This window comes from Cheilinus undulatus, linkage group 18, assembly GCF_018320785.1.
Source record: "Cheilinus undulatus linkage group 18, ASM1832078v1, whole genome shotgun sequence".
NCBI classification, from domain to species: Eukaryota; Metazoa; Chordata; class Actinopteri; order Labriformes; family Labridae; genus Cheilinus; species Cheilinus undulatus.
Window position 1 is genome coordinate 3,245,140 of NC_054882.1, and position 26,821 is coordinate 3,271,960.

Consider the following 26,821-nt stretch of genomic DNA (forward strand, 5'->3'; position numbering starts at 1 on the left):
CTGATATATGCTGATATTTACAGCTGATATATGCTGATATTTACAGCTGATATATGCTGACATTTACAGCTGATATAGACTGATATTTACAGCTGATATATGCTGATATTTACAGCATATATATGCTGATATTTACAGCTGATATAGACTAATATTTACAGCTGATATATGCTGATGTTTACAACTGATAAATGCTGATATTTACAGCCAATATAGGCCAGTATTTACAGCTTATGGAATGGTCTTTCGAGCTGATAAGGACCATATGGGAAACAAAGACTCGGCCTTTATGACTGGAAGATGCTTGAGTGCTGAGAACCATTGAACAGAGGAATTCATCATCCCAGGAGCCATTGCAGTACTTCACACCACGTTGTGAAGTGCTTCACTAGCAAATCCCTACTTTATATACATTTAAAAAACATTTTAAGTAAAGTAATAAAGTAGTTATTCTATAGAGGACTACTGATGTATTTTTACTGATGTATTGGCCTTTAGAGAAACAAATTTCCCACTCTTACATTACATCTCTTTACATGCCTCCGTCTCACTCCTTATATTTTCTCTGGACCTGGATTATTTATAAGACACGTGTAGACTCCATCAGTAAATGAGGAACTTCATCATGTGCAGGGAACGAAATCTCTGTCCCAGAATAGATCACTTGTGGCCCACTTTGTGCCGCGCTGTCCCGGGTGTCCGTCAAATAAGGACTCACATGAAGCAGCAGAGACAACTTTGGAAAGCCCTCATTATTCTAGTTATCAGAGTTTCAATACTTCTCCTCTTTTTCTGTGTGGATAGTTAATGACGTCCTCTGCATTATTGATGGCAGCAGATAGAAGTGATGAATAATGCACCACACACTTAGCTTCGTGTGAGATCTTGTTAAACACAGAGAGAGGAATATCACAATCTGGACGGATCGTAACTCTTCCAGCGTGTCGGAGGATGTAACAGCTTAATTTTTCACAGCAGAGAGGCTCCCCAGACGATGAATATCATGAAGTCGTCTGCTCAGGGTTTTAGATTGAATTCTCTGAGGGCCGCGGCAGAGCCTGTAAACAACCGCCAGCTTTCATGTTCGAGCCTCTGCTTGATGATGCTGTTAGGGGAAATACAATCAGGGAGACATTTACATTCATTTCACTCTTCAATCAAAGGATTCTCAGGGAAGTTGCTTTCATCAGCTGATGTTGACCTCTTCTTCAGTTCATACCCAGTAGAAACCACCGCTTCAGGGCAAAAACTGAGTTTTAATGTCAATTTTTGCGGCAGAAAGTGAGTTTCTGCATGAGATATGGAAATTTAACCCTCTTAAAGTTGTCAAAAATGATCTAAATTCTTAGCCAGCCTCTGCATACATACAGTTTCATGTTTGTGGAGGTTTGTGCATGCTTCTAACCTCATCCCTGTGTAAAACTCCCAGGATTAAATGAGCATAAAGAGGCGGTTTAAAGAACACCAGTGAAAGTATTGAACCCTGAAGCTGTGACAAAAAGCAGGGAGCTTAAAAACGTCCCCGGGAGTTAACACAGCCTCTGCAAACTAGGTTAGTGGAACTCTAAATCTATATTTGCAGTGAAAATGATGTAGCATGTTGTGGATGTGATTTTAATTATCTACAGGAGGAGTGCTTTAGTCTGCTGCAGCTCCAGAGGCTTAGCACTGACATTACACCTACCTCCTGTGTCGCCTGCTCTTCCCTCTTCCTACGGGGGGCTTAAATCCAAATTGGCTGTGACGCCTCTCTGACATCCTCGCTCTCCTGTGACAGATTGGCTGCTTCGCCAGGCCGCTGAGACAAAATGAAACATGCAGAACGGCCCCAGAGCTGCAGGTGAATTATTCATGCCGTGCACGTGTCCCTGCTCGGCTTAATTACTGAGATGATTAGTGATCGCAAATAGCAGGGCATCCTAAACCTGCAGCACCTCGACAGATCCTCTGCAGCTCATTTCAGACACAGCAGATTCTTCTTCTGCTCTGGTGCTACTCTGTTTCTAACAAGATTGTTGAAATGCCAACATCTATATTTCTCAAAAACTAGTCAGACACCACAGCAACAAAAACAGAAGTACTAGATACCAAATACTGGAGGATCTCCTGACTCCAGTCATCAACAGTTGCAGGAAAATTTACAGTCACTATACTGCACAAAAGCATTGATGATGTTCATTGTTTAGACAGTGAGCAGGAGTTTATTAATTATAATTTTTTTAAATTTTAATTATGCAGACATTATGGCAACAAGGCCGCCCATAAGGGGGGCAAAAGGGGAGAGCTTTCTGGGGCCCAGCTACATTTTTTTTGGGGGGGGGGGGGCAAAATCCTGGTCCAAAGTTAACCTGTGATAACCATATTTCATTCAGTGCACAAATGCAAGGATGCAAGGAAATAAAGCAGAAGGAACTGAGGCAAGTTTAAAAGTGAGAATGATTAAATACATGCAGAAATGGGCAAAAACTTTAAAGACATGACAAAAACACGGGTAAGAAAATGCAAAGGTGGGATACATGGATGCAAAAATGGATGGAAAGTGGTTTAAAAAAGTGGCAAAAATGGATTTGAAAGTGAAAAAGCCAGGTAAAAATCTGAATAGATTGTTTAAAGAGGCAAAAAATTGAGCAAAGGTGTGGGAAAAAAGAGGCAAATATTAGTTGAAGTATGAAAAAAGTGTGCCAAAAGTGGCAAAAATGTGCCAAAAAACAGTGTAGATGCTTTAAGTGGCAACAATAGGCAAATATGTAGCAAAAAAGTATTAAAAGTTGCTAAAATTGCCTGACAAAGTTGTCAGAAGGGGTTAAATAAAGTCTAAATTAGTTGCAATACCAAAAATGAGCAAAAATGAGCAAATATGTAGCAAAAAAAGTATCAAAAGTGGCAAAAAAGTTGCTAAAATTTCCTGACAAAGTTGTCAAAAGGGGTTAAATAAAGTCAAAATTACTTGCAATACCAAAAATGAGCAAAAGTGGCAAACATGGGCAAATATGTAGCGAAATAGTGTTAAAAGTGGCAAAAATTTGCAAAAATTGCCAGCAATAGTTGTCATAGGGGGTAAAATAAGGCAAAAATTAGTTGAGATACAAAAAATGTGCTAAAAGTGGCCAAATGCAGCAGAAGTGGCCAGACAAGCAGTAAAATTGCATTAAAAAGAGGCAAAAGTTAGTCGTAATGGAAAAAAATGTGCTTAAAGTGGCAAAAATGGGCCAAAAAACAAATGAAATGGTTGCTATTGTAAACAAAGTTTTCCAGATTGCCCTCTTTGGTGCAAAAATAACCGCATAAAGCAGTAAAAGGGACTTATGAAAAGGCTAGTATGCTAAAAGTGGAGATAAGGGCTAAAATTAGAAAGAAAAGTTGCAACAACGAGCAGAAACGGTGGTGAAAAGCGGTTAAAAAGTGGCACAAATGCATAATATCAACTTTAGAGCCCAATAACAGCTCGACATACTTTCAGTTTATGACATAACTGTTAGCCAGGATGCTAGCCCCAATGCTACCAATCCAACAAACGCATTGATATTATGAATAAATCAGGATCAGTGAGGGCCCAGTCTCTGGACCCCCTGTTCTAGATCTAGATCTACCCAGTCCTCCTAGATCGGACACTCGTGGAGCTGCAGTGGTTTTGCACTCGAGCTTCATTTGTCAAGTCTTGAGGTTACTGCTTAGACTGAAACCAAGCACACAGAAATGAAAGCTATCTAAATAAATGATTCACCGACTTTATTGCTGTAAAATGCATTCAGAATCTCCAACTGTGCAGCTTTTGTTTTGTTTGTAACCTATTTTATCTACTTTACTGGAGCTGCAGGAAACTACAGGTTTTACTCTACAGGAATCAGCTGTAAGCAGTCCAGAAATAAAGCATCCTCCTCTTTCCCGGTACGTTTTGACCTGTTTTAGAGCACAAAGCTTGCTGGAAAAACGCCTCCAGACAATCAAGTGCTTTTCATTTCGTCTGCTCCGTGAACGCACTCACACTGACTGTTAATGTGAGAGGAGGAGAGGGGAGGAGAGGCGGGAGATCCCTGGGCATCCATCACTGTATCACCGGGAGAAAATAAACCCCGCTTTAGGACAGCTGAACCGTCACGTGTGAGCGACCTGGCTGATCCGTGGTGAAAGATGTGAGGGAATGTTTTGGATGACTGCGGCGTGATTGGCAGGATCAGAAAACAGTGGAGACGATGGGAGTGAAATAGAGCTGATGGAGACTCGGGGAGGTCCGGGATCAGAAACGAAGTTGACCTGCTTCTTATTCTAACACATCAGAACTCACAGACTCTGTTTCTGACTACGTTTGCTTATTTTAGATTGAAATATTAAAGTTTAATAGACTCGTACCTCCCTGTCCAATTCAGGAAAGTTCCTCACTGCAATTTAGGAAATTCAACCATCACATTCAGATGGTCGGGTCAGAATTCAGTGGTTCAGGCTGCTGCTGGTGTAAAGGTTTTGTCGATATTTTCTTGGCACACTTTGGGCCCCTTAGTACCAACTGATCATTGCTGTTCATCCTTTATGACCACAGTGTACCAAACTTCTGATGGTCTCTTCCTGCAGGATAATGCACCGAAGCTCACATCATCTCAGTCTGGTTTTCTAAACATGACGATGAGTTCACTGTACTCCAACAGCCTCCAAAAGTGGGTTAAACTGGTGAGGAGAAGTGGCAAACGTGGGCTAGAAGTGGCAACATTGGAGGGAAAGCCATAATAGCGGGTTACAAGTGGCAAAAATAAACAAAAAGCAGCATAACTTGTTTAATAGTGGCAGAAAAGTGACACAAATGGGTCAAACTGGCAAGACAAAGTGGCAAACATGGGAAAAAAGTGGCAAAATTAGCAACAATGATTTAGTGTGCTGAAATTAGACCAAAAGCAGCAAAAATGGATAAAAAGAATCAAAACGTGGAAAAACTGGGATACAAGTGGGCGAAAAGAAGTGGCCATAAAGAGCGGAGAGTGGGTAATATTGGGAAAGAGCCGAAACAATGAGTTAAAAGTGGTAAAAATGGTGTCAAAACAGCATAAACTGTTTAAAAGGGGCAAAAAAGTGACACAAATGGGTTAAACAAGCAGCAAACACGAGTGAAGAGTGGTAGAGTTTGGGGAAAAGCAGCAATGATGATTTAAAAGTGGTGAAAATTGACAAAAAAACAGCAAAAATGGATCAAATGGATCAAAGTGGGATAAAAGTAGTGGCTAAAATGAGCAGAAAGTTGGCAACATTGGGGGGATAAGAGCAGCAACTATGAGTTAAAGGTGGCAAAAATGGACAGAAAACAGCATAAATTGTTTGAAAGGGGCAAAAAAGTGACACAAATGAGTAAAAACTGGTGTAAATAAGTGGCAGACACTGGTGAAAAGTGGCAAAATTTTGGGAAAAGCACCAACAATGAGATAGAGGTGAAATTTGACCAGAAAAAAAAACCCAGCAAAAATTAAGCTAAAGGATCAAAACAGTGGAAAAACTGGGATAAAAGTGGGCAAAAAGAAGTGGCCACAAAGAGCATAGAGTGGGTAAGATTGGGAAAGAGCAGCAACAATGAGTTTAAAGTGGCAAAAATTGTCTCAAAACAGCATAAATTGTTTGAAAGGGGCAAAAAAGTGATGAGTATGGGTTGGACTGGCTAAAACAGGTGAAAAGTGGTTCACTTTTGTGTTTGGGGAAAGTTTGGGGAAAAGCAGCAGCAGTGGCAAAAATAGACAGAAAACAGCAAAAATGGATCAAAAGGATCAAAACGTGGAAAAACTGGGATACAAGTGGCTGAAAAGAGGTGGCAATAAAGAGCGGAAAGTGGGCAAGATTAGGAAAGACAAAACAGTATAAATTGTTTAAAAGGGGCAAAAAAGTGACAAAAATTGTTTAAAACTGGTGTAAATAAGTGGCAGATAGAGGTGAAAAGTGGTTAAGTTTGGGGAAAAAAGCAGCAGCAGTGAGTTAAAAGAGGCGAAAATTGACAAAACCCTCCTGGCAAAAATGGATCAAAAGGATCAAAAAGGATCAAAAGTGGGCGGCAAAAGTGAGCGAAATTGAGGGAAGAGAAACAACAATGAGTTAAAAGTGGCAAAAATGGACTCAAAACAGCATAAATTGTTTAAAAGTGGCGAAGCAGCAAAAAGGTGTCATTATAGAGTGAAAAATAGCAACGGGAGTAAAAAGTTACATTTAAGGGCAAAAAAAAACATAAAAAATGAGCAGAAAGTGGCACAATAAGGGTTAAAAGAGGCAAAAAGTGTCAGTTAAACAACGCAAAAATGGGTTAAAAGTGGCAAAAAGAAGTTGCAGCAATCAGCAGAAATTGTGTCGAAAAGCGGTTAAAAAGTTGCACGAATAAAACATTCCAATTTCAGATATAGTTAGACACTTTGTAGCGTTAGAATGAAGTTAGCCATGACGCTAGCACCAGTGCTAACAGTGCAGTGCACATGCATTGATGTCACCAATGAATCACTGATGTGGAGGGCCCATTCTCTGGGTTTTTCAGGAGCTAGACTATTATGTGGGCAGAACAATCATTTGATGTTTCATTCTCCTTTTTTAAGCTTTATTTTTAGGCTTTTTGTGCCTTTATTTATAGAGATACAATACAATACAATACAATAACTTTATTCATAGATAGGACGTTAGATAGAGAGGGAAACATGGATGAGAGAAGATGGAGAAGGAGCAACAGGTCAGACCAGGCTGCTTTCACATGGGGAACAAACCTAAACACAAGAGAAATAGATGTGAATAGATTTTTGGTCTTTGGTTCCCGTCCCTATGAAAGAACTGTGAATGTTTTTAAGGGATAGATCTGCTGGTTTCAGGTCTGAAAATCGGAGATTTTTCTGCCTTGTAGTTTATAATCAACCAATCAGACAAGGCGGAGTTTAAAAGGCCTTTTTTCATTATAGACAGTCACATGTGACCAGCCTGAGGTTTAAAGTGCATCTCTGTCCAGGACTAAAGTCCCTGAAAAGTCTCTTGGCTGCTTTTATTGACGACAAACAACCAAACACGTGAGAAAACCAACATTTCGTCTCTGCTGGTGCAGCTCTCTGGAGACGCTGAAACACGAGTCCCAAGTTAACAAAGAGGAAGCCGCTCCAGTCCTGCAGTCTGGGAAGGTTTACATTTCAGTCTTTGCTCAGCTGCCGCCGCCTCCCTCGCTGCTCTCCTCTCTTTTTAGCGGCAGCTGTCATGGTTTCCCAAACGTCAGGGTCAAAGGTCGAGGCAGACGCATTCCCATTTGACCAGAGGACGTCAGATTCCAGGAGCCGGGTTGACACAGCGTTGTTTTTGCAGCACTTTTCACTGTATCAGCTTATTCCAGCTTTTATTGCTCTCTTCCTGAGCTGCAGTATTTTTTCCACGGAACGCCCACTCCGCTCTTTTCCTCCCAGAAGACAACGCTCTCCCCAAAGCTGACGGTTATTCACTCATCCAGAAGGAGGTTCCCACGGGGTCAGGCCGCGTCCTTTCGCTCCATCACCTCCTTGTTCACACAACCTCCCTGCACATCCCGCTTTACCCCCCGCTGTTCAAACAGGAACATTCGTGTCATCGCTCATTCAAAACAGCCGCGTTTCCTGTCACGAGCTGGCATGAAGAGAGGGCTTTAATCCAACAACACAAGCATGCATCAGTCAAGAGCTTTATTATCGATAAATCCTTCATTTGAAGTCAGAGAAATGTCACTCTGAGAGGAAAAGTGCCGCCGTGCTCTCAGGCTGAGGGCTGAAACTTTGACACTGTAAAATGCCAGTTTCTCAGACGATAATGAAAGCCGCTCTGTTCCTGTGAGCGTTCGGGTTCATGTTAAAGTTGAGACATGCCAAAGCTAGAGCTCAGAGTTTCCCTGAATATAGGAGGAGTTTATTTTAACTAAGGAGGTCGAGCAGGTCTGGAGACTTCCTTATGGCTGCTTTGACTCATGCTGGGATTAACCATGGGGACTTCTTATTTCCAGGGATGCACAATATTGGATTCCCAATTTTTCCAAACTCATTTTAGCCTATACTGAACAAAAAATGTTTGTCAGCTGCTTGTTCTTTGAGGAAGATGAGACTAAGATGAGCTACAAATAGATCAATGATAATTGGAGCTCTGACGATGAGGGTTCAGTTTTCTCCCATCTTCTTCCACTTATCCAGATCCAGGTCTACATGTTAAGCAAGTCAGCCAAGACTTCCCTTTCCCAGCAACATTTCCCAACTCTTCCTGGAGGATTCCGAGGCATTCCCGGGTTCGAATCCAGTCCGTGGCCCTTCCCCCCATCTCTCTCCCCACTGTTTCAGATTCTATCCACTGCCCTCCTCTATCAATAAAGGCACAAAAAGCCCAACACCCCCCCAAAAAACTATATATATATATATATATATATATATATATATATATATATATATATATATATACGTAACACCCGGGTCTACCCTGGGGTCTCCTCCCAGTTAGATGTACCTGGAAGACCTCCATGAGGGAGGAGCTTAAGAGGCATCCTGAACTAGCTACTTTAGAGACGAAGCAACAGCAACTCTAATTGGAGATCCCCCCGGATGTCCGAGCTCCTCACCCGATCTCTAAGACCTGAGGAGTCTCATCTAGGCTGAATCCCAATTCTCCACTTAACCCTCAATCTTAACTCTCAAAATGCGCGTTCCCGCACAGTACTAGGGCTGTCCCAATTCTCCTGAGAGTTGAGTTGAGGGGTGAGATTGAGGACCTTATCTCCCTCAATTCTGAGATGTTCCTGGAGCTCCCTTGGTATTGAGGGTTATCACTCAGAGAAAGATAGGTTAAAGGGAAGGGTTAAAATTCTAAGAATTATTGAATTTTTGTTGTTTTGAGCAGGTCTGAAGTTGTTAAAAAGATTCATAAAAAAAGAAGTAGAAAAAATTTAATGGCGGTTTTTTTTTGTACATGTACATGTTTGCCATCTTTCTACTGTTTATGATATGAAAATAATTCACTTTTTCTCTTTTTTAGTAACAAATAAAATATTTCAAATAATCAAACTGGCATTTAAAGAGTTAAAATCTTGAAAATTATTGAATGTTTGGTAGATTTGAGCAGGTCTGAAGTTGTTAAAGAGATTTATGAAAAAAAGAAGAAAAAATATTGATGTATGCTGATTTAATGGCATTTTTTTCTGTACGTGTACATTTTTGCCTCAAAGGTGTCCCCAGGGTAGTAAATTTGAGGAGGGCACAAGGGTTAATAGAGTGAAAGCCCAACCATGGAAAAAGGGAGAGAAATTAATGAGTGGTGACTAATGGATGAAGCAGAAAGTCTTCCTGCTTGAACTTCCACTGAGCTGCATTTAGCAAACTAAATCAAATATCTGTAATTGTCTAACTGCAGTATAATGTCATCTAACAGCTTCCTCTCTCTATGTCTGCTCTCTGCAGGGTCAGCTGTCTCAGGCTCTCAACGGCCTGTCAGACCGAGCCACAGAGGCCAAAGAGTTCCTGGTTCAGCTCAGAAACATGGTGCAGCACATCCAGGTAAAACCAGCCTCCTAACCCCAGGGTCTTCAAACCATTCTAACGTTTCAGTAAATCAAGTCACTCCAAAGCTGAAGTAATATATTCTAAGACTGTAAAGCCAGACCATTTAATTGGCGGCCACTGGGCCGAATCTGGCCCACAGACATCTTCTGAGTGGCCCCAACCCAACCAGTATTCCTTAATCTGATATAAAAATGACTGAACAGCAGCGTGCATTAAAGTAGCATGCACGTGAGCCATCTTGACTTCATTCTTGTCTTTGTTATAGATGCACATGCTCAGCAAAGATTGTCTGTTGTCTTCCAGGAGAACGGCGTGGAGTTTGAGGCGTGTTTGGTGGCGCAGTGCGACGCCCTCATCGACGCCTTAAACCGACGTAAAGCTCAGCTGCTGGCTCGAGTGAACAAAGAGCACGAGCACAAGCTGAAGGTAAAACCAAAACCCTGCATAGCTACACAAAACAATGCATCAGTGCTAGGAGATGGATATTAAGACAGCAGGGTAATGTTTTACAGTGCCATGTCTACATTAACTAATCTCCAATCAAGGAACGATCCATGCATGCAGCTGCAATCTGCAGCCCTGACGAATCAATGCCAGACTAATGGTGATGAATGTGGTGTCAACGTTTAGTGGAGTTTGAGTGACTGTGGAAACAAGCACAAAAGATGGAAAGAAAATTCCTCCACTGCTGACAGCAAACAAAGGTTAAACAGCCTGGAGGGATGGAAATAAATCTTAACATTTATGGTGTGCTTCAAAAATGTCTGGCTTTAGAAGATTTTTGTGGTCGAATTTGCTAAAAATGCACTCAGACTCTCTCACTGCACATTTAAGATTCGGCTCATTATTGTCATGCATATAAAGAGAAGCATTGTGTTGGATTCGTCGCTAGTAAGACGCTGCAGGGAGGAGAAATGATTTCCAGTAATTTCGGAGACGTAAATCGCCACATTTGTCTTTAAACCATGTGTGAACAGGAGAAATAACAGAGAGAAGGAGTCAACGTGAGAGGAGGAGGAGGAGGGAGATACATTTGTGCCGTACAGCATCCAATTTCACGCTTGGCCGCGCTGTAGAGTCGAGGTTTCACGCGTGTGGGCTGTTTGAGAAGCAGCCTGTGCATGGCAACATGTGAGCACTTACATCCTGTACATAATAGACATGCATCCTTGTTTTTACACCACTTAGACGTGCTGCATTTCATCTGTCAGTCAACTGTGGACAGACTTATTCTGTCACCTGAAATCTCCATTGTAGTAACAGCTCAGTGACCATCTGATTTGTACCAGTCTCCTGCACCACCCTCCAGATAGGGACAGTTATCAAACAGCCTCAGATCTGCAGGTTAAACTGCTGCTTTTTGTCCTTTTGGTCCCTTATAGATCTGATCATCTTCTGTTACTCTAAATCTTTTTAATCTGTGGCATGTTGCAGCAGCTGTGCCAAAGTTCTGTCTTAAGTTCTGGTGTGAAGTCTGCACTAGACTTCACAGTAAAACTAGTTCTGTTCAAGCTGAAGAATATTTTTAATCCCTTTTCAGTTTTTAATAGCTTTTCATCATGTTCTGACCAATTTTTACTTCTTTGTGGTTGCTTTCTGCACATTTTTTGACCTATTAAGCCATTTTTTGCCACATAAAAAACCCTAACCCTTTCTTTAGGCACAGTAAACCCATTTAGACATTTTTGACCACTTTTCACCACTTTTCTCTACCCATATCTATCACTTTAAACCAATTTTTCCACTTTTTAACCTCTTTTAAAAGCTTTTTCCATGCCCTTTTTACTCCACTTTGCCCTTTTTGCTTCTTTTAACTCTTACTGGTCACTTTTAACCAACTTTATTCAACTTTCAACCCACTGTTGCCCACTTTTAATGACTTTTCTGCACATATCTACCACTTATAACAGATTTTTTTTACCTTTTTTAACACCTTTTCATCACAATTTCCATGTCCATTTTCTTCATTTTGCACTTTATGCATCTTTTAGCCCATTTTACCACTTTTTACCCATTATTGCCCTTTTTTAGCCTCTTTTCGCCAGCGTTTCCTGCCCATTTTTCCTAATTTTGCTCAATTTGCATCTATTAACCCTTTTTGGCCACTCTTAACCAAATTTTGCCATTTTCACCCTTTCTCTGCTCTTTTAACCAACTTCTTGCCCCTTTCAACAAATATTTACCGTATTGTGCCCCCTTTTCATGACTTTTTCTGCACATATCCACCATTTTTAACAGATTTTTTAACCCCTTTCATCACTTTTTCCATGCCAATTTTCCTCATTTTGCACTTTTTGCATCTTTTCTCCTTTTCATGACTTTTTACCCATTTTTGCCACTTTTTAACCTCTTTTTGCCATTTTTCTCCATTTTGCTCTATTTGCAACTTTTAACCCTTTGTGGCCACTTAAGCAATTTTTGCCAGTTTTGAACCTGTTTTGCCTCTTTTAATCAACTTTTTGCCCCCTTTTCATGGCTTTTTCTGCAGATATCTACCACTTTTAAGCTATTTTTGCCCTTTTTTAACCCCTTTTCATCACTTGTTTCATGCCAATTTTCCTCTTTGCACTTGTTGCATTTTTTTACTATTTTTGGCCACTTTTTAACCTCTTTTCACCACCGTTTCCTGCCCCTTTTTCTCCATTTTGCTCTATTTGCAACTTTTAACTCCTTTTAACCAACTTTATACAACTTTCAACCCATTTTTGCCACTTTTGCCCCCTTTTCACCACCTTTTCTGCACACATCTACCACTTTTAACCCATTTTGGCATCTTATTATCCCATTTTCACCACTATTCCTTCACTTGATTTTATTTGAAAATTTTTCAAGGCATTTGGAGACCCCCTCTCAGTGTTTCATGACCCCCAATGGGGTCCCGACCCCAACGTTGAGTACCACTGTCTTACAGTAGACTACAGCTAGCCACATTAGCTAGATCACTCTATTCATTCATTCAGCTGTGCAAGATTTAAAAACTACGGATGCAGACTGTGGTTGTTGGAGAATGACTCTGTTAGTGTGTGGTGTGTGCTGTATTGTTCCTCTCTAACCCACTCACTTTAAAAACTAAAATGTCTGTCATCATGTGTGGGTTCTTTCACATTTACAGAATCAGTTGAGTCAGTAGACTGCAAACTCAGTAGTAAAGTGAACGTCCAGCAGATTTGAACTAGGTTATGTTTGAACTTCTGCATATTTGGTGCAGCTCAGAGCTGCTTTGCATGTAAGTTGTCCTTGAGTTTACATTTTTTATGATGAAGCATGACGCAAATCAAGAGTGGTTGGTTGATTGGATGACTTCTTTGTCTAGAACAGGGGTGTGAAACTCAAGACCCGGGGGCCAAATCCGGCCTGTGATACAATTATACTCGGCCCACAAGATCACATCACATTTTGACTCTAACTGGCCCAGCGGTATGAGGTCTGCAGATTTCCTCCAGCATAAAAATGTAAACTAAACCTCGATGACTTAAAACATCCTTAAGTCATTCAATTTAGAGTCGGGGTAAAAACTATGAGATAAAATTAATTTTTGTTTTCATTTCCAATTTTCAATTTTGCATCTTACGATTACAACCTAAACTTCACATTTTTATTTCACATTTTGACCCTTTCTATGAATAATTTTGGCCTTTTAAACACACAATTTTTAATTTAGTTTATTTTCAATTTTAAATTCACAAATATTAATTTTACCTCACATTTTGGCCTTCTAAACTCACAGCATTTAGTTTCATATTCTCATATTTTTACCTTTTAAATTCACAGCTGTGAATTTTGTCTTTTGATATTTTCCATTCATGATTTTGGCTTTCAGTCTCATATTACTGCCTTATATATTATTTTTTCTATTCTATTTTCTTTTGATTTTGTGTTTTGATCTTTTGAACTAATAAGTTTGCCTTTTTACTTCAGATTTTGAGCCTTTAAACTTTTCATTTTGACTTTTATGTTGATGTTTATGGTGTTTAACATCAGAGCTAAGTTGTTTATCTTAATTCCCATAATTCACTCGTGAAAATGAGGTTGACGGTTTTTGGTTAAATGTTGACCCTGTTCGGCCCTCAGGTTATACCTAAATCCAGATTCCGGCCCCCCGCTGAGATTGAGTTTGACACCCCTGGTCTAGAAGACCAGTTTGATGGTGGCTAAACTCTCAGGGTTAAAAAGAAGGCTACAATCAGATCAGGGTTCCTGATCTTCTGGGGGGCAGCGAGGATCTCTGTGGATCTCAGACAGAGGGCCAGGATCTCTGTGGATCTTGGATGGAGGGCCAGGATCTCTGTGAATCTCAGACAGAGGGCCAGGATCTCTGTGGATCTCAGACGGAGGGCCAGGATCTCTGTGGATCTCAGACAGAGGGCCAGGATCTCTGTGGATCTCAGACAGAGGGCCAGGATCTCTGTGGATCTCAGACGGAGGGCCAGGATCTCTGTGGATCTCAGACAGAGGGCCAGGATCTCTGTGGATCTCAGACAGAAGGACAGGATCATCGGAGGCTTTGTTTTTCCAGGGGAGCCCCTTCATTAACCACAGCCCTCTGACACCAACAGTCAGTGAGGATCTTTCTGCTTCATTAGCGTTAGCGGCTCGGTGTCGGGAGGCCTCCTGCGGCTGTAATTGAAGCAGACACATCTCTCCCAAAGAGCACTCCTGATGATTGTGTCCTCCTTTGTGTTCAGATGCAGCATCTCAGCCTGAATGGATTTCCATATGAAAGCTGAATGTTACATAAAACAAAATGCCAGCTTTGCATTTTATCTGTCCAATTAAAACTCTAATGAAGAGCTGTGATGAATCCTGCTGATTCAGACTCACAGAGCCCGTTTACAGATGGGGAAAAAAACAACGAAATGCAAAGAGGAGGTGAAATCAGAGCGGAGGCTTCTGCAGCCGACCGCTGCCCTCCTCCGGTCCTGCCGGCTGACGCTGGATCGCTGTTGCCATGGCGACCGGCACACGTTGAGGTTGTTGTGTGGAGCTGCGGAGGCGAGAAGTAGTCCTTTCAAACATGAGTCAGGTCCTTGGACATCAGAAGGACTGACCTGTGTGTCGGTTTAGAGAGGGGAAGTATAGATTTTCACTCCTGCTTCTCTCAAACATCAACACAGAGAGACGAGGTTTTACTGGAGGATTTCAGCTCTCCTCCTCTACCTACATAAATGTATTTATGGAGAGTCTGATGCCAGAATTTCTGTGCATGTTTAGGGGATAGATAGGCTCACTAAAAAATACTAGATCCTCTTTCATCACCATGCACGAACAAGTAAAAACAGCTGAAACTGCTGCATGAGGTGGGATTCTTACAGATGCGTAAACAGAATGGAGTGTTTGACAGTCTTGTTCTGTGTGTTATTATTCTCTGTTGGAACATTTTGAATTCTTTTTGTATGTTTGATATCAAATCCAGTTGAATCCAGAAGCTCAGCCACTCTCTGAGCTCTACAATGATGCTAAAGTGTCTTGACTGTGATCAAACAGAGGCTGCGCGTCTCTGCTGTCACTCCCTCTCTCTGGGTTTCATGTCTGCGATGAGAGCTCAGAGATTCAGCAGAGATCGGATTCTTCTGAAGGCTGATCACAGAAACACAAAGTGAATCACAAACCAAGTTGCTCTGAATCTTCCTCCTCTCTCTAAAGTTCTTCGCCGGATGTTTCGTCCCACTGACGCCCGGCCCCGGGGTCGTCTAATGAGCGCGGCTGCAGTGCGGCTATTTCTGTTTCCACTGTAGTGATTTTTCACAAAGCTCCCTGACGAGCGCTCGTCCTCTGATTGTGAGTGTTGCTCCGGGGGATCCCTGCTCCCCGGGGTGCTCCGCTTTCATCTAAAACTTACAGGAGGACAGTTTGGACAGAAGACACAGCTTTGGGATATAAAAAGACAGCTGGGGGGCCAGGATCAGGGATCGGTTCTCTCTGGGAACAACAGTTTTTGTTGGAGCTTCAGCACATGAAATATTAACACCACTGCTGAATTTACTCTGTTTTTTATCAGTAATATCCTGAGGCATAAGAGCCTGAGTGATGTTTGTGACATCTTTGTATAACTCACGCAGCAACATAGAATCTACTTCTACTCATGCTGTAAAAATCTCTGATCACATACAGTCTGTTTTGTAAGGACCGGCGTACTTCCTGGTGTTATGGTTTAAAAAGTGACTGTCTTAAGAGGAGATTTTCAGCAGTTTTTCTCTGAATATGAGCTGTAGGTCGCCTGCAGATGACGTCATGTAGATGGAAGCTAGACAGTGATTTCTGCAGAGAGAAGCACTATTAAAGTTTTTGCATTTTGCAGCTGTCACCTGTGCAAATTACCAAGAAAAGCAGTCTTGAAGCCCTGAGAGTAGTGACACGTTAAAGAAGGAGGCCGTCCAATCTGGGATCACCGATATCAAATGCCTTCGATATTTACGATTCAAAGGTGACGTCGAACAACCTGTGACAGGCCTGGCCACAGAATTGGCTGAAAAGTTTGCTGAGAAACTCAGTAAACTGGCCCCAGTTGGGATTTATTGATTATCAATAAATGTGTTGGATCAGTGTAAATGGATGCAACTTTTACCTCAGTTTGGAGCTAAAAAGAGTCAAGATTTTAATGAGTTTTAATGTTGAAAATATTATTCACTATTTAACCACTTTTTTACTGTTTCTGACTTCTTTTTTACTTCTTTGTGGTTGCTTTTTGCACATTTTTGACTTATAAATCCATTTTTTGCCTCATAAAACCTTTTCTTTTGTCTCTGCAAACCCATTTAGACATTTATGACCACTTTTTACCACTTTTCTCTGTCTATGTCTAACATTTTACATCCATTTTTCCTCTTTTTAAACTATTTTCAAAACTTTCCTGACCCATTTTACTCCATTTTGCCCTTTTTGCTTCTTTAACCTATTTTCATGACTTTTCTTTGCCTACATCTACCACTTTAAAACCATTTTTCAACTGTTGAACCTCTTTTTAAAACTTTATCCATTTTTCCCCTTGTTGCATCTTTTCACCCTTTTAGGCCACTCTTAACCAACTTTTTTTTTTTAATCAGTTTTTACCCCTTTATGTCTCTTTTTTGCCACTATCAAACCATTTTTGCCACATTTGCCCCCTTTTCATGTCTTTTTCTGCACAAATCTACCACTTTTAAACTATTTTTGCCTTTTTTAACACTTTTTCATCACATTCCATGCCTATATCCTCATTTGCATTTGTTGCATCTTTCCACTATTTTTGGCCACTTTTTAACCTCTTTTCTCCTTCGTTTTCTGCCCATCTCCCCCATTTTGCTCTGTTTGCTACTTTTAACTCTTTTCTGCATGCTTAACCAATTTCTGCCAGTTTTGACCCTATTTTGCCTCTTTTAAGCAACTTTCCCTCTATATAAACCATTTTCACCACATTTTGCCCCCTTTTCATGGCTTTTTCTGCACATATCTACCACTTTTAACCTATTTTTTACCTTTTTTAAACACTTGTTTCATGCCCATTTTCCCTTATTTTTATTTTTTGCACCTTTTAACCATTTTTGGCCACTTCTTCAGCCTCTTTTTGCCATTGTTTCCTGCCCCCTTTACCCCATTTTGCTCTATTTGCAACTTTTAAAGTTTTTAACCAACTTTATGCAACGTTCAGCCCATTTTCACCACTGTTGCCCCTTTTCACCACCTTTTCTGCACACATCTACCATTTTTAGCCCATTTTGGCATCTTTTTAACCCATTTTCACCACTATTTCCTTCCCATTTTCTACAAATTTCTACCTTTTTGCCTCTTTCAACTCTTTATTGCCACTTTCAAGCCATTTTGTGACACTTTTTAACCTCTTTTCACCACTTTTTTCTGCCTTTCTTACTGTATTACCCCACTTTGTCCTATTTTTACCCATTTCTACCTCGTATAAACCATTTTTTGACATATTTTCTGCAATGGACGATGTGTCTGCTGACCTCCCTGGGACCCCAGTTTGTCTGGGGCCCAGAATGGACCCCCTTATCCTCCCTTATGGACAGCTTTGCCTGTGTAATTGTTATTTTTAAGTTTGTTAAAATGATTAATAGTGGGAGGCATGCCGACTGTTTAAAGTGTAAATCCAAGATGCCCAACCAACAGCAAAAGTCTGCAACATTCCACCAAGACATCAGGAGTAGACAGGGTGAAAGAACATTTAAAGCCAGCACAGACAACAAGCTTAAATATAACCTCGCCATCTCCACTGATAAGATGTCAGCTGTGGCCTTAGATGTTTGGGACTGGTGGTCCGAGTAAACTGGATGTTTCAAAGACTCCTCCGGGTCTTTACAGACTAACTGATGACACGAATATTGGATTAATGATGACATCAGTGACAGATCCAGTTCGTCACAGTCCGTTTTGACCCTCTGTCCTCTTCCACAGTCTGATTCCTCGTTTGAAGTGACTCTGGTCTCGCTGTCGTATTTTCTCTGTGTGTGAGGAGTCACCAAAGCCAGGCGGACGGTTCATTGATCCTCACTGACAGCTGAGGGTGTGTGGACATCACACTTTTCACTTTCTCTGACCGTCACTGCAGCGTGTTTCACAAACAACACAGCAGGAGATTTCAATCCCTTTATTTATCCTTCCTCCCTCCTGACATCAGTTTTATCGTCTTTCCTCCCTCTCCCCACTGCGTTTCTACTACTCTGTCACTACCATTAAATCATCTTCATGCACTTCCACAATGTCAAACTGTTTGTACATTTTTTATGAGAGTGTACTGCAGCAGAGGGACAGGTGAAGAGACTGCAGCCACAGCCCGTTACAAGGCCAGCAGTGCCGCAGTGGCCTAATAACTCCATCACTGAGGAGAGAATAATTTATTCTGCAAACAGGCAGCAGGTCCTGCAGACTGGAGCACAGAACCATGAGATGCTGCATCGCTCTGGCCTCGGCCGACCCTGTTTGCCTGCAGCCAGAATGGGTTTTAATGCTCGTAGTCGTTGCCATGAATGATTTCAGCGTAAAGAATCAAACGTTTAGCGTGAAAGAGCATGCTTCTAGTGAGGATCATCGCCTAGACCAGCTTTTACAACATCTCCAAACCCACTCATTTGTCTCACATGGCCTACAGATTCAAAGGTTTTCGTTCTTTTTTTATTGCTCTGTTTTAGGCTTGCTTAGAGCAACAATAAGGGAAATAAATCTGAGATTTCCAGAATAGAGCTGCAATAAAAAGACAATAAAGTCATAATGCTGCTGTTATTCTGGGCTGTCGTTAGCCTCTAAGTTATTTTGAAGGGTGATAGCAGAAGAGCAGCCTGCTCCAAGTTGTACCAGATTTCACAAATCACAAACTACATCAATTTTGGAAGGTTATTGCAGCTTAAAATAAGATTCAGGCCTTTAGAGAGAATCTAAATCCTTCCTGAAAATAGTCACACTAAAACAGAGAAGATTTTTTCTTTTACCTGCTGAGACCGGAGCTTTAATTTTGAATGGATGTTTAGTTTCTCCACTTTATTTGGGACAGATAGGACATGTGAATTTAAAAGCTTAGCCTTGTCTTTGAATAAGCTCTGACCAAAAATGAAGTCCACAGATCTCTGAAGGTTCTGTTTCTGCAGGAAATCCAGCACCGATCATTTTTAGAGCAGCCGTCTCGGCCGTGTGTCGTCTATCACTCAGTTGTCGGTTGTCTTTAGTCAGAAATGCTCTCAGTCGCTGAGAGAGGCATGGTGGGGCCATTTCCTCTTATTTTGATGACCGACCACAAGGACTTCTTCAGGCCAAAATTTCCATTATAGGTTCTGAATTTATTGGAAAATTTCCTTCACAAAATCCCTTTGAACTCCCCAAAATTTCAAAGACAATGCCTAAAATTACTGTTAAAATTCTTAGGCATGGGCCCAGGTGGCCTGGTGGTTTAAGGTGCGCCCCATGTACGCACACGGCCCGGGTTCGAATCTGGCCTGTGGCCCTTCACCGCATGTCTCTACCCCGCTCTCGTCCCTGTTTCCGATACTATCCACTGTCCTCCTCTATAAAATAAAAGCACAAAAATGCCCAAAATAAATCTTTGAAAAAAATTCTTAGGCATGTTTTATAGGAACTTGTTGAAAAAAATCTTCCATTATTCCCCAAATATTGCAGTAAAACTTTGTCTTTAAGCCTAAACTCAATTAAAATTTCCCCCCAAAATCCATAAAAAATTCCTGAAAAATCCCCAAAATGTAAAATATTTTACTCTTCATCATGTTCCCAAATATTTATTAAAAAATACCCCCCAAATTCTGTAAAAAAAAAACATCCAAGCAAATTTCCTACAATTTCTCTGAAAATATCTAAAATAGTTGAGGAAATTCCCCTCAAAAAATCAGATCAAAATTATCCAAATTACAAAAGCATTTCCCAAATTTCCATGAAAAAGAGCCAGAAACTTTCCAATTTTCCAAACTGTTTAAACAAATTTCCCACATTCACATGAAAATGCTAAACATAAAATCTCCATTGCAAAATTTCCCCAAAATTTCCAATAAAATTGAGCAAGAAAATTTCCAAACAAATTTCCAAAAGATATCGAAGCAATTTTTCCAAATGCAATGATCCTCCAGTGAAAACTGTTAGAATCCCCAAAAATTCAAATTTCCCAAATTCCCATGAAAATGTCCCGAAAAACCTAGCAAAATCCTCTCAAACTTCCAATGAAACTGAGCCAGAAATGTTCCAAATTTCCAAAACATAAAAAAATTCCATGATTTTTCATGAACTGTTTTCTATTGAACTGTTTTCTATCCTGTCTCAGTCCATTTTAAACGAGCTTTGATTCCTCTGACCACAGAACAGTTTTCCATCCTGTCTCAGTCCATTTTAAATGAGCTTTGATTCCTCTGACCACAGAACAGTTTTCCATCCTGTCTCAGTCCATTTTAAACGAGCTTTGATTCCTCTGACCACAGAACAGTTTTCCATCCTGTCTCAGTCCATTTCAAATGAGCTTTGATTCCTCTGACCACAGAACAGTTTTCCATCCTGTCAGTCCATGTTAAACGAGTTTTGATTCTTCTGACCACAGAACAGTTTTCCATCCTGTCTCAGTCCATTTCAAATGAGCTTTGATTCCTCTGACCACAGAACAGTTTTCCATCCTGTCTCAGTCCATATTAAACGAGCTTTGGCCCAGAGAAGGTGGGTTCATTTCTTGATCCTGTTCCTATATGTCTTCTTTCCATGATCCATCTTTAACAGGCATTCATGGATGGCATTCCCAGTATGAAAGCTCCTAGAGCTTTGTATTTAGTCTGTATTTATGTGAAGTTTTCTGTATCAAAGCTTAAATGGATTGAAGGTAGAGTAACTGATGTTTCCTACCAAGAATGGGCTGTTTTTCTCAGCCCCTCTTTTAACAGGGTTGAGGGATGGTTTACATTATTCTCTCTGTTTTCAGCTCTTTCTTCTACATTTCACCCTCTCTGTGTTCAGGGTTATCGTTGCAGCGCTGCTGAGCTGCCGTGACTCAGCATGACGGCAGTTTAATCACCATGACATTCACATATGTCCAAAAGGACCGAGTTAGTCCTCCTCCCTGAGCCCTGTTCATCTTCACTACTGCAGAAACTGTGACCCACTTACAGAGCCGGCTCTGCCCTCCACCACTGTCCCGGACTTACTTTATGACTCTCTTTCCTCTCTCTGCTCTCAGTCGACCTCTACCAACTAGAAACCCTCTAAACTGACTAAAGGAGCTCTGTTTGTTAAATTAACCCGCTGTTTTCTGATTTCAGTTACTGTAAGTCAACATGTTAAAGCACCACCTTAAAATATTTGCTCCTATTTGCTTGCAGTGACTAATTTTCATCTCTCTCTACACTCTTGATATTGCTATGGCAACATGATGACTGCCCTGAAACCAGCTCTTCTTCTGTGTTTAAATCAGTCATTGATTGGCGCTGCTTTTGCAATGTCAGTACTTGATGTTCTGTTCAGATGATCAAATCTTGATCGTGCAGTTGTTTTTCTTTCCTGCCCTTATATTTCTCATCTTTCCTCAGCTTTCCTGTCAAAGAGGTAAAGCCCCCACAGGTAAACTTCAACAACAATTTCCTGGGTCAGCCTTGATTTATTAGACTGTTTTGAAAGGTACAATCTTGTAGAAAAGCAAACTAGTCTCTATTTTTATGTGTTGCCAATAAAATATATATCAGAGCTGAGACTGCAGGTGGCTTTGTACAGGACTGAAAAATGAGTGCTTGGCCTTTGCTGGCCGACTTCAGGCCAGCAAAGGCAGCAAGCTGCTAGCAGCAGCCTCTTTTCACTTCAGTTGAGTGGTACGTGAGTTCAGCCCTCGACAGCCTACATACCACTATATTTCCATTTACTACTTAAAAAACGGTCATACTTTGCTGTTCCTGCTACATGCTAACCGCTAAGCTACCTCTGAGCTTCTCATATTTCTGGTGAAGAACTGTGGGAAAGCTCAGACAGGATGGCAGTGGTCATTAACTGAAGCTACAGCGACCTCTAGTGGGAGGAGGTTCTTTACAGTTTCGAAGAGCATTACAGACCGGGATTTCAAGATTGTGTTAACGTTTGTGATTAATCTTGAAACCTTAAAGGGTATAAAATAATAACAAATTTAATCATATGACTAAGTTTGACCACGTTGTGCTCCCGTAGTCCTCCAGCACAGATGTTTACGAGCCTGGGGGTGAAGAGGTGAGAGGGCCACACACAGCCAGCAGTGTTGAGTGAGGAGACAGACCCAGGTCTGCTGGAGAATGTTAGTTAAGATAAAACCAGAACTGTGGGCACATGCTGCAGTGATGACCTGTCTTTACACTGAAGCACAACCAATCTTAAGTTCTACCTTCAGGCAGAGCACATCTTTGCTAATGTTAGCAAAGATGCTAACAACAATACCAGATCAAGCCATGGTAGCGAATGTTGCTTAAGTTAGCAAAGACGCTAACGACAAGACAGAATCAAGCCATGATAGCCAACGTTGCTAAAGTTAGCAAAGATGCTAACAACAACACGGTGAGACAGTCCTGTTTGTTAACAATATTGATCCAGTGTAGAAATCTGGAATCGGCTAAATGAATTTGAATATTTGCCCTTATTTTGTCTTTCCACCAAACTATAGAAAGCATTGAAAAGGATTCAGATCAGCACTTTAATGTGCTGTCCATAGAATTAAAATAATAAAAATGAAACACTTGACAATAACAACATAAACATAAAAATATACTTAAGTGGTTTTCAAACTAGGGGTCCGGTCCTGGATCCGAGTGCACTTGAGCCTAGAGTCCGGTTCTTTTGGGTAGTGTGAATGCAAACGAACCGCCCACTCGGGGAGATGGTCTTGGGCGCAATTCAAGTGGACTCTGGCTCAGTTCGGGACAGGGCGGCGTATCAGCTTTATGACATCATCCTATAAACTAAACTTCTTTCCACAGTGTGGCAGTTTGTTCACTTTTTTCCTCAATAAAGGGCGTAAAATGATCAGAATTCAGCCAATAAACGGTCTGCTGTGACTGACCTTACAGATGAACACAAGTTGGAGTCAGTGAGAGGAGGTGCAAAGGCAATAAAAGTCTCCTGTCAGCTCAAAAACCGCTGTATCTGCGCAGCGCGAGCCCATTTAATCCTCTGAGCTGTCGTAGATGTGCAGATATGAAGAGCGACGTTGCTGGCATCTTAAAAGTGATTTTAAACATCCATGGCTGCAGGACGGACTTTTTGCTGGGTAAAAACAAAAACAATCTTGGCTCAGGTCATGACCCCAGTGGTTGCCATGGTAGCTTCTTCTTCTCTCTCCTTTGCGGGGTTGTAAACAGCTACATGCATACCGCCACCTGCTGTTTCAGACCGAGCGCCCTTAAACTATAAAAAAAAATGCTGTGATTAATCATGATTAATCATGATTATTTATTAGAGAATGACTGTACCAATCAGCATCATTTAAGGAAAAAGAGTTGGTTTTTAAGGGCACGGTTCAGTTGACGCAACTGCAAACTTGTAAAGAATGGTGGAAATGAGAAGAGGCAGCTTAATCAGAGCTGGATGTTTATTTCCTGTGCCTAAGCTACACTTGTTATTCCATCCTTTCTTTATTTATTTACTGGGGCTTGTTGGCTTTATTTTAAAGTTAGAACAGTAGGTAAAGTCACAAACAGGAGTGAGAGAGTAAAAGCCAAAGGCTGGACCTGAACGTGGGCCACCCATGTCAAGGGGCGCTACCTAACCAAGAGGACTTCAGGGCCTCAAGTCAAAGGAATCTGTGTTACATATTTGCATTTTTAATGTCTTCTAATTTGTTTTGATGGCAAACTTGCTAACCATAAGTCAGGTTTACCAGTTTAAGTTTGGAAAGTGAGAGTAAAGGCAGCCAGATGTCAGAACAGGAAGCATCAGGCAGCTTTCCTTCATTATTTATCCAAACTTAGATTGGCTGGGATTCTCACCAAACACTGCATTGCAGGCAGCAGAATTTTGTGGTGCTGGTGTTAATAAAGCAGCATCTCCTCTCTATTCAAGTCTCCTCTGTCTTCATCCCACCTCAGCCTGCCTTCTTCTCTATTTAATTCAGATGAATGACTCTGTGGTGGCAGTTTTATCTCATTCTGCAGAGCAGATTTCAGAAAATATGCCTGCAAAGCTGAAAGGAGCAGCGAGCATGAGAGCAGGAGAAAGAACAGGGCACGTTGAAAGTTGTCAGAATATTAAGATCAAATCTCCCTGCGTGCATTGTCCTCCGTGGGACGGGAGATTGTGATTCCGGCTGCGTACGGAGGAGGGACAGCCGCTGCGATCGCTGGACGGCCTGCCACAGCAGAGAAACTCTTCCTGGAGCGACGCCAGCCCACTGCAGTCAATGTTCCCGGCGTGACACAGCACGGAGGCTTTGGAGCCGAGCCAGAGAAATATAGAGTGATTCATCAGAGCAGGAGCGAGAATCCGGTCTGACTGGTCCAGTAACCAATCAGTGATTGATTACAGAATCAGGAGAACGTGTTTATTCACCAGTAAAAATGTGCAGACAAATGTAATGTTTGACAGGGTTACGGTCGTCCTCAGGAGAGGAAGCTGCATTTAAATCTGGTTCATTTAAGTTCACACTGTTAAACAGTAAATGCACCAAAGCCTCAGCAAACATCCACATACTTCTTTCAGCCTGAAGGATCCAGAGCTGCAGATACTGTGGTTGAGTCCAAACAAATGTAGCTCCAGACTTCTCCTGACGTGACCCCGGTGGTTTGTGGTTCGGTGGCGAGCACAGCAGAAAGAAAGACGAGGAAACGGGAGTGGAGAAGGAAGCGAGAGGCCTACAGTGTCTTTGTGCTGTTAACTGATGCTGGTAAAGGTTGGAGTAAAATGTTTTAAGATTGCCAAAAAGCAAAGAAATTCTAGTCTATTCATTTGTCAGATGATTCCAATCAGAATGCATGAAAAATGTTGATCAGTTTCTGACTCAGTCCCACCTACACTCCAAAATCTGAAGCCTTTCTTTTGCTTTCATAAGTTGCAATCCAAATCAACAAATATTTGCATTAAAGAGCCTGGGATCAAGACATGTTCGACCTTTCTGTTTTTAAAAACTGAGATGATAAATGCAGTATAAAAATATCTGGCAGTTATGGATTTTTGTTGATATAATTCATTTTAGCTGACATTGATATCAGTATAGATAATGGTGTGTAAATGTTCAGATGTAACTCTTCAGGCCTTAAGACACCTTTAAAAGTTTAATAAATGAAGATAGACTTCAGCTGATGCAGATTTGTTGGTCCAGCATAAAACTCAAACTTATTGGCTGATTTTACAGCCGATCAGCTGCAAAGATCTGCAGAAATGTTCATATCTGCTCATACAAGCATCATGCTGATATCATGCAGATTATATTGTGCATCCTTCAGAGGATGACCTGGTCTCAGGGCTAATAAGCTAATAGCTCAGTGCCTCTTCCTGCATGATGCATTTATCATCAAAGTGTTCGCTAAACTTACCTGGATAGGTGTAAAACTCCTCTGGCTAACCTACTTCTAGTCACTGGCATCCATTTATCCATCTTCCGCTTATCGCGGTGGCAGCAGATGAAGCAGGTCAACCCAGACATCCCTCTCCCCTGCAACACTTTCCAGTCCCTCCTGAGGGATTTCAAGGCACTCCCAGGGCAGATGGGATATATAATCCCTCCAGAGAGTTCAGAGTCTCCTCCCAGTAGGACAAGCTCGGAAAACTTCCACAGGAAGGCACCCAGGAGGCATCCTGATCAGATGCCCGAACCACCTCAAATGGTTCTTTCGACATGAAAGAGCAGCGGCTCTACTTCAAGATCCATCCATATGTCCGAGCTGTCACTGGCAGTTAGAGTTAAAGGTCTTTGTACAGAGTCCATTAGTTTAAGATGCATCTTTTCAGATCCTGTCACACACATGAGCCTTGCAGACTGAGTCAGTTGCGTTTTATTTGAACACAGCACGAAAATTCGCAGAACGAGGCAAATTGTTTTGTACTGCGTCAAAAATAAGCATTGAGAATGAGCCTGTGGCTCCATCAGCCCTTAATAACACCCTGGATCCATCCATCCTGACAGAAGCTGGGTTTTCATTACAGGTTTTTTGTAAAATAAAAGCGATATTTCCTAAATTTTGATTAAGTACAATTGTGCTTTGAATACGTTTTCCATGGAAGGGAGTTTTGGGCATAGGCCTTGCAATTCTCGTAAAATCTCATTCCGCATGAATCCGCTGCAGGGAAGATTGACGTTCAAAACCTGTTGCGTGTTGGTACGGTTTTAGTTACATCTACGGCGGTTGCCTTGATAATTTTGAACAAAAGACGAAGGCAACGGATGATAGTTCAGAGGTAAAGTCCGTACTTAAGGGTATAAGTATGATGTTAAGAAAAGTCTCGTCTCTTCTTCTGTCCACACGAAACACGCCATGTTGTCTCGGAGTGACTGGTCATGTGACATCGTACGTCACGTCCCATGACTTGTAAATGCGGAAAAAGTGTTTCCATTACACTTCTGTGATTTATTTCTATATCAAAATGCCTGAAAAACCTCCTCATAAAAGCGTAAAAACTTTTTAGCAATATTTTAAGTTTTTTTTCAAAATTCAGGTGTTTCCATTACCAGTTTTTTATTGCGATTTTGCGCATTTCCAAGTGTAATGGAAACCCAGCTAGAGATCTTCATACTCACTAGCTCGTACCTCACAGCTGTGCAGAGAGATGGAGAGCAACTTTTAATTCAGACATGCTCTATCTGTTATATTTCCATGGTTTATGTCCAGTAGGCTCTATGCACGCATCACTTCCACATTTGACCTTAAGCCGCTCCCAAACTTCCGTGATGTCATGACATG

The 26,821-nt window shown here is 41.3% G+C and overlaps 1 protein-coding gene across 2 annotated transcripts in view; it reads left to right on the forward strand.

The window, feature by feature from the left end:
* Positions 1–26,821, forward strand: part of trim9 (tripartite motif containing 9) — a 65,606-nt gene that overhangs the window by 17,913 nt on the left and 20,872 nt on the right. For both annotated transcript variants that reach the window (XM_041812118.1, XM_041812117.1), the window contains exons 2-3: positions 9,402–9,497; positions 9,807–9,929. In XM_041812118.1, the coding sequence (XP_041668052.1) occupies positions 9,402–9,497; positions 9,807–9,929 (219 nt within the window). The remainder of the gene's footprint in view (positions 1–9,401; positions 9,498–9,806; positions 9,930–26,821) is intronic.